At 48.5% G+C, this 8,447-nt stretch overlaps 1 protein-coding gene and 1 pseudogene across 4 annotated transcripts in view; one reads left to right on the forward strand and one right to left on the reverse strand.

Moving 5' to 3' along the window:
* Nucleotides 1-8,035, reverse strand: part of PEX26 (peroxisomal biogenesis factor 26) — a 30,850-nt gene extending 22,815 nt beyond the window's left edge. For all 4 annotated transcript variants that reach the window (XM_009216761.3, XM_021921348.2, XM_009216762.4 and 1 more), the window contains exons 1-3: nt 7,387-8,035; nt 5,974-6,114; nt 781-1,076 (exon numbers count right to left, since the gene is read on the reverse strand). In XM_009216761.3, the coding sequence (XP_009215025.2) occupies nt 781-1,076; nt 5,974-6,114; nt 7,387-7,616 (667 nt within the window). In that variant the 5' untranslated portion in view covers nt 7,617-8,035. The remainder of the gene's footprint in view (nt 1-780; nt 1,077-5,973; nt 6,115-7,386) is intronic.
* LOC103888215 lies at nt 3,530-3,970 on the forward strand (annotated as a pseudogene).
* Nucleotides 8,036-8,447: the final 412 nt, after the last annotated feature.

Genomic DNA, 8,447 nt, shown 5'->3' on the forward strand with positions numbered 1-8,447 from the left:
TGTCATTCCAGCACTTTGGGAGGCTGAGGCGGGTGGATCACGAGATCAGGGGATCAAGACCATACTGGCTAATGTGGTGAAACCCCGTCTCTACTAAAAATACAAAAATTTAGCCAGGCGTGGTGGCGGGTGCCTGTAGTCCCAGCTACTCAGGAGGCTGAGGCAGGAGAATGGCGTGAACCCAGGAGGCAAAGCATGCAGTGAGTGGAGATTGCGCCACTGCACTCCAGCCTGGGCGACAGAGCGAGACTCTGTCTCAAAAAAAAAAAAAAAAAAAAAAGAGATGGTGACTTTCTGTCCGTGAAAGTATTCACAGCTGGACAAGATCATTACTCAAGGAAAAGGGTGGAAAAGATTCAGGGACCAGGGAAAGGGTCTGCAAATTAGTTTCTTATATTCCTTTGGCTATCCCAGCAGATCTCAGCTGCGTCTGTATTGGGGCCAGCATTTAAAGGAGGAAGGACATCCCACCCAGACCAGTATGGTGGATACAAGAGACCTCGTCAGAGGACTCCAGCGGAAAAATGACTTTCAAAAGACAAGTCAAGGTCCCAAGACCCAGCAACACCTTCCCATGTGGAGATTCTCCTTCCACTGCCAACTTCAGAGGGTCTGGGCTTCACTTTGTTAAGCAACTCAACAGGCTTCCTATTCTGTGATTCAAGAGTTATTTATACAAAGAACTGCTCCTAAGCTCCCAGGAGTTTCACGATGGACCCTGAGGTACAGTGCAAGGTCACAAGTCCACTTTACAGAGGCCACAAAGGGATAATGTCCTACCTTCCTCGTTTGGCTTCTGGGCCTCCTCAGAGCCTGAGTGTTCCTGTTGCTGCTGCTGCCTCGCTGTGTGAATGGCCTGAAGTACATCCAGTCGCCGCTCCTCACCAAAAGCTGCAGAGCCCACCACTAGCTCCTCAGCCTCCGACAAGCAGCCCAGAGGCAGCAGCACCCGCTGCACGTGAAATTCTGCCAAGGCTCCATATTCTGGAAGGTCTTGGTTGGCTGGGTCTTGGAGCCAGGCACCCACCACATCCAGCACAGCTCTAGGCTCTTGCATTTTGCTGTATAAAAGAATGCTGCAGTCCCCAAAAAACCCGATCCCAACAAAATTAGAGTCAGTGCTCAATGATTGGTTCATTTCTCATGACCACTATGCTTCTCCTATCCAACCCCTCCTCACTGTGCCCTCCAGCCCCTTCCGATGAAATGTGGATACTAATGGGAATTTGCCATGACACACCCATCACTAACAGCTTACTCAATGGGAAGCTGAAAGCCTTGCCTCTAAGATGAGGAGCAAGACAAAGATGGCTACTTTGACAGTTTTTTATTCAACAGAGTACTGGAGGTCACAGCCAGAGCAATCAGGCAACAGAAAGAAATAAAAGGTATCCAAATTGGAAAGGAGGAAGTAAAATTATCCCTGTCTGCAGATAATAAGATCTTATATACGGAAAACCCTAAAGACTCCACCAAAAGAGAGAACTAATAAACAGATTCAGTAAAGTTGTGGGACACAAAAATCAATGTACAAAAAAAACAGCGTTTATATACCACTGGAAAAGAGACCAAGAAAACAATTCCATTTACAATAGCTACCAAAAAAATATATACCTAGGAATAAATTAAACCAAGGTGGTAAAAGATCTCTACACTGAAGACTATAAAGCCTGATGAAAGAAGTTGAAGGGGACACAAAAAAATGGAACGATATCCTGTGTCCATTCACAAATTGGAAGAATATTATTAAAATACCCAAAGCCATCTACAGATTTAATGCAATCTCTATCAAAACACCAATGGCATTCTTCACAGAAATAGAAAAAACAATCCTGGCCAGGCGCGGTGGCTCACACCTGTAATCCCAGTACTTTGGGAGGCCGAGGCAGGTGGATCATGGGGTCAGGAGATTGAGACCATTGTGGCTAACACGGTGAAACCCCGTCTCTACTAAAAATACAAAAAAATTAGCCAGGCGTGGTGACGGGCACCTGTAGTCCCAGCTACTTGGGAGGCTGAGGCAGGAGAAAGGTGTGAACCTGGGAGGCAGAGCTTGCAGTGAACTGAGATCACGCCACTGCAGTCCAGCCTGAGCGACACAGCAAGACTCTGTCTCACCAAAAAAAAAAAAAAAAAAAAAAGAGAAAGAAACAAAAATCCTGAAATTCATATGGAACCACAAAAGACCCCAAATGGCTAAAGCAGTTGTGGGCAAAAAGAACAAAGCTGGAGGTATCATATTACCTGACTTCAAACTATACTACGCAAAGCTATAATAGTAACCACAACAGAATGGTTCTGCTCTCATGGTATGGCATAAAAACAGACAAAATAGAACAGAACAGAGAGCCCAGAGATAAATTCATGCACCTACAGCCAACTGATTTGCAACAAAGGTGCCAAGAACACACACAGGGCAAAAGACAGTCTCTTCAATAAATGGTGCTGGGAAAATCAGATATCCTTATGCAGGAGACCAGACCCCTACCTTTCCCCACACACAAAAATTAACCTCAAAATGGATTCAAGACTGAAGTGTAAAATCCGAAACTATGAAACTGCTAGAAGAAAGCAAAGGAGAAATGCCTCACAACCCTGGCCTGAGCAAGGGTTTTTTTAAAGTAAGACCTTAAAAGCACTGGTAACAAAAGCAAAAATGGACAAATGAAATTACATCAAACTAAAAACTTCTGCATAGCAAAGGAAGCAATTAAGAGTGAAGAAACAACCTACAGAATGGGAGAAAATATTTGCAAACTATCCATCTGACAAAGAGTTAATATCCAGAATATATCAGGAACTTAACAGCAGGAAAAAAAAAAAAAAAAAAAAACCTGATTCAAAAGGGAAAAATACCTCAATAGACATTTCTCATTTCTCAGAAGAAGATGTACCACGGCCAACAGGTATCTGAAAAAATGTTCAACACCACTAATCACCAGGGAAATGCCAATCAAAACCACACTGAGGCACCACCTCGCTTCAGGTAGAACAGCTCTTATCAAAAAGGCAAAAGAAAATCAGTGTTGGTGAGGGTGCGGATGTGGAGAAAGGGAGCACTTACACACTGCTGGTGGGACTGTAAACTGGTATAGCCATTATGGAAACCAGAATGCAGGTTCCTTTAAAAAATTCAAAATAGGAAAGACGGCACTTCCTTTTGTAAGTGGTGGCAAGTGCTGAGAGAATGCCATGAAGGCCTTGGGCACACTGCAAGAGTATCTGCCGCCTGCCCATTCCCAAATGCTGCCCTTCTACTGCCAGCAAATCTCTGCACCTAAGCAAGTTGTTGCCAAGTCCCGCTTCTGGTACTTTGTATCTCAACTAAAGAAGATGAAGTCTTGGCCGGGCGTGGTGGCTCACGCCTGTAGTCCCAGCACTTTGGGAGGCCAAGGTGGGTGGATCATGAGGTAGGGAGTTCGAGACCAGCCTGACCAACATAGTGAATGCAAAATAAAAATAAAAATGCAAAAAATTAGCCAGGCATGGTGGCGAGCACCTGTAATCCCGGCTACTAGGGAGGCTAAGGCAGGAGAATTGCTTGAACCCAGGAGGCAGAGGTTGCAGTGAGCCGCAGCCTGGGCAACAGTGCAAGACTCCGTCTCAAAACAAAAAAAGAAGATGAAGTCTTCAGGGGCAAGTGTCTACTGGGCAGGTGTTCCAAAATTCCCCCTGCAAGTGAAGAACTTTGGCATTTGGCTACACTATGACGCTTACTGCAGCATCCACAATATGAATGCAGAATAGTGGGACCTGACCACCCAGTGCTACCAAGATGGGCACCTGGCACCATGACCAGGGCCTACACCATCCGGATCATGAAAGTGGAGGAGATTGCAGCCAGCAAGTGCCCCCAGCCGACAGTCAAGCAGTTCCACAATTCCGAGATCAAGTTCTTGCTGCCCTACCAGGTCCTGTGTCTTCAGCACAAGCCACATTCAACACCAAGAGTCCCAACACCTTCTTCTAGGTACAGGGAACTCTCACCGAGTGTCATCAAAATAAACTCAAGAATGGCCAGGTGGCCGGGCGCGGTGGCTCAAGCCTGTAATCCCAGCACTTTGGGAGGCCGAGACGGGTGGATCACGAGGTCAGGAGATCGAGACCATCCTGGTTAACACAGTGAAACCCCGTCTCTGGCCGGGCGCCGTGGCCTGCCTGTAATCCCAGCACTTTGGGAGGCTGAGACGGGTGGATCACGCAGGTCAGGAGATCGGTGACCATCCTGCAATAATGGTGAAACCCCGCCTCTACTAAAATACAAAAAAATCAGCTGGCGAAAGTGGCGGCCTCTGTAGTCCCAGCTACTTGGGAGGCTGAGGCAGGAGAATGGCGGAACCCGGGAGGCGGAGCTTGCAGTGAGCTGAGATCCGCCACTGTACTCCAGCCTGGGCGGGCAGAGCGAGACTGGCTCCAAAAAAAAAAAAAAAAAAAAAAGAAACCCCTCGGGCTCTTCTACTAAAAATGTACAAAAACTAGCCACAGGTGGTGGCGTGGCACCTCCAGTCCCAGCTACCGGGAGGCTGGAAGCAGGAGAACATGTGAACCCGGGAGGGCGGGAGCTTGCAGTGAGCTTTGAGATTCAGCCAATGCACTCCAGCCTGGGCGACAGGAGCTGCAGACTCCCACCCCCTTTAAAAAAAAAAAAAGAACGCCAGGTGAAAAAAAACAAAATAGAACTACCACATGATCTAGCAATCCATTATCTCCCATGTTTAATGCAGCACTGTTCACAATGGCCAAGATATGGAATCAGTCTAAGTGTCCAACAATAGATGAATGGATAAAGTGTGTGTGTGTGTGTGTGTGTGTGTGTGTGTGTGTGTGTGTGTGTGTGTGTGTAATGGAATACTATACAGCCATGAAAAAGAATGAAATCTTTTCATTCATGACAACACAGGTGGACCTGGGGGACATCGGGTTAAGTGAAATAAGCCAGGCAGAGAAAGATAAATACTACATGATTTCACTCATGTGAATCTTTAAAAAAAAAAAGTTGATATCATAGAAGCAAAGAGTAGAACAGTGGTTACCAGACACTGGGAAAGGAAGAAAAGGAAGACAAAGAGGTTCGTCAATGGGTACAAAGTTACGATGGGATAGGAGGAATAAGATATGGTGTTCTATTGCATAGTAGGGTGGTTATGGTTAACAGTAAGGTATTGCATATTACAAAATAGCTGGAAAAGAGGCTTTTGAATGTTCTGATCACAAACAAATGATAAATGCATGAGGTGATGGATATCCCAATTACCCTGATTTGATCATTATACAACATATACACAGCATATATTGAAATGTCAAACTTACCCCAAAAATATGTACAATTACAAGTGTCAATTTTAAAAACTTTGCTTTTTTTGGCCAGGTATAGTGGCTCACACCTGTAATCCCAGCACTTTGGGAGGCCGAGGAGATCGAGAACGTCCTGGCTAACACGGTGAAACCCCATCTCTACTAAAAATACAAAAAAATTAGCCAGGCATGGTGGCAGGTACCTGTAGTCCCAGCTACTTGGGAGGCTGAGGCAGGAAAATGGCATGAACCCAGGAAGCTGAGCTTGCAGTGAGCTGAGATCACGCCACTGCACTCCAGCCTGGGTGACACAGGGAGACTCCATCTCAAAAAAACAAAAAACAAAACAAAACAAAACAACTTTTTTTTTTAAGAATTAAATTCCCAGGATGTAGCAAGCTGCTCTTTCAGCTTGGTCCACTCTGTCATCCCATGTCACTCCTATTCCCTGTCCCCTCCCTTCTTTATATCTATTCTACTCCTAAATTCCTCCTCCCTTATCCTTTATTGCTATGTATGGAACTCTAGGAAAAAAAGAAGAAGTGAAGGGAAAGAATTAGATGTGGAGGGCAATAGTAGGGAAGGGGAAAAGAGTAGGTATTAGGCCCAGATTGCGGAGAGGAGATGCAAATCCTCTTGTTTCTGAAACGATCTGATGAGTCAGCAAAGACGACTCACCACAGCTCCAGGACTTTGGGGGGTAGCTTTTCAGGGACCTGGTAATACTGAAGGACCCAGGAGAGGACTTCTTGCCACCGATCCATTTCTGCCAGGGCCTGGATCCCCACAACACACAGGGAGCACTTCACCTCCAAGGAGCTGTCAGCAGAAAAACCAATTTCAGTTAGAAGTGGTTCCCCTCCATTTCCATGCCCACCTCCACCTTGGGACTGTTCCTCTCCAGCTCCCAACTCAGCAGCCATCATCTCTCTCATCCCTGTTAGTACTTAGATGGGCTTCACAATTGGTCTCATGGGCTGCCCTTTCCCCCAGGAACTAAAAGTTCCTGTAAACCTCTTAAGAGGCAAGTCAGCTGTTGCTCAACGTTCTTCTTTGTATCCAAGTGAAATCAGATTTAAATGAAGAGGAAGGGTAATCCTGAGGGGGAAATAACACGCATCACCGGTGTGTGGGAGAAAAAAGAGCTGGAACTAAGTTTGCTCAGTGAACAAATGGGCTTGGAGCAAGGTTTCTGGCTGAATGGAGGTATAGCAACTCCACAGCTGGCTAAAAGGCACCACCTAGTAAGGTTCCTCCAGACACCGAGAAGCAAAGCCTTCTGCATTCACTGAAATGAGCTTCCACCCAGTACCCTAAAACACAGCCAGGGCTCTCCAGATCATCCTTCTCTGCGGTCAGCTTTCGCTATTCTACCTAACACCTCCCTGGAGTGGCCTAACCCAACTTTACAATGCAAAGAAATGACGCTCTCACCTGCCAGACAAGGCTGGTGGCATTAGAAAGAGCAATGCAAGCCCAAGGGTTTTTTCTCCGGATTCTTTTCTTTTTCTTCTTTGTGCTAGAGAAGAGGGCTCATTATGTTACCCAGGCTGGTCTTGAACTCCTGGGTTCAAGCAATCCTCCTGCCTCGGCCTCCCAAAGTGCTGGGATTACAGACGTAAGCCCCCGCGCGCCCGGCCCTGAATTAATTATTTAATCCATTCTTCCAATTGGACCAGAACACTGCTCCTGCCATGACCCCCATTCTCCATCATCCGCAAGGTCAGGAATAAACAACCTTGGGCGGGGCGGGACGGGGCGCGGCGGAGGTACCTGGGAGAGGACTTTTACCACCTGCTTACTGACAGAACTTAGCACCTAATACACAGTCAGCCTTCGCATCATGCCATTCTACCCTGGAACAAGGAGCAAATAATTGGCCGTGGGTTCGCCACTAAGCTCTTGTTATACAACTTCCCTCCTCTGTAGAATTGGCACACGATGAGCAACCACCCTGTCGGAGACAAACCACTGATGAAAGCGAGGTGTAAAGCTCCTTGTGGGCAATCTGGGAATGACAGAACTCCTGAGACCTTGGGCCCCACCATAAGAGCACCCGGAAATCGGTTCATTTCCGAGCCCAGCACGTACGTGCCCGCGGGTTCCTCTGGCAGGGCGTGGTTGGCCAGACTCTGCCAGGCCCGCTCGCAGGTCTCCAGCGCCGCCCGGAAGTCCAGGTGCACCACCAGGAGGTCGGCCGCCTCCTCCAGAAGGTCCACGGCCGGCGACCGGGCAGGGGCGGCGCGCACCGGCTCGCTGCTGCGCAGAGGTCCCCCAAGCCCCCTGAAGGGGGCTGCAGAGGTCGAGCAGTCGCTCTTCATAACGAGTCCGGGCCCAAGGCCCAGGTCCTCAGACGTCGGAGTGACCGCCTCCCCAGAGGCTCCGGGATATCCCGAGTTGGCCTGGGCGAAAAGGGAGAGTCTTCATCTCTTTGCCCACACCCCTTCCCGAGGTCGATTCCCCGAGAAGGAAAAGGAAGGGGCCTGAGGCAAAGGCAGGGCTCGCCTGGAGGCTGGGGAAGCAGTTTACATGTCGAATTTGCAGGATTCTTGCATCCTTGGAATACCTGGCCCTAGCGTCTCCGGCCCCGCGACACGTGCAGGAACTGCCTCAGCTCCGGGCGCCTGGTTACGGTCAAAGACTCTCACCTCGCCTCCCAGCAGCGGGCGCGGACATCTTTGCGCTCGCCCCGCCCCGCAGCCGCACGGCGTCCCAGCGGCGCGGGGTACTCTAGGAGTTGTAGTTCCGCAGTTCCCGGCCCATCGGCTTCTATAACGGGAACAGGCGGGAGATTGTGGACTACAACCCCCAGCACGCCGCGCCCCGGAAGCCGCCCCTGTCCCGTGAGAAAACAAAGTGCGCTACAGCTTCGGAGTGGGGCAGTCAAAACGAAACAAAACTGAAGCTGTCTTGTGAAATGGAGGGATCTTCACTAACCAGTTCCAGCGGCGGCTAACGAAAGAAGTGCCAGCAATGGATTTGCAAATACATGCACGCTTCCAATTCAGAGCTTCTGTGACGGCGGCGATCAGGGAATCTGTAATGTAATGTCAAGGCTGAGGCAGAGCTGATCACACATTTTGGCAACCTTAGTCTTGAATTAATTCACACTTTCTCCGCGTTGCCTCCATAGTTTGCTTTGGGAGAATAAA

Source organism: Papio anubis, chromosome 16 (genome assembly GCF_008728515.1).
Source record: "Papio anubis isolate 15944 chromosome 16, Panubis1.0, whole genome shotgun sequence".
In the NCBI taxonomy this organism is placed as follows: domain Eukaryota; kingdom Metazoa; phylum Chordata; class Mammalia; order Primates; family Cercopithecidae; genus Papio; species Papio anubis.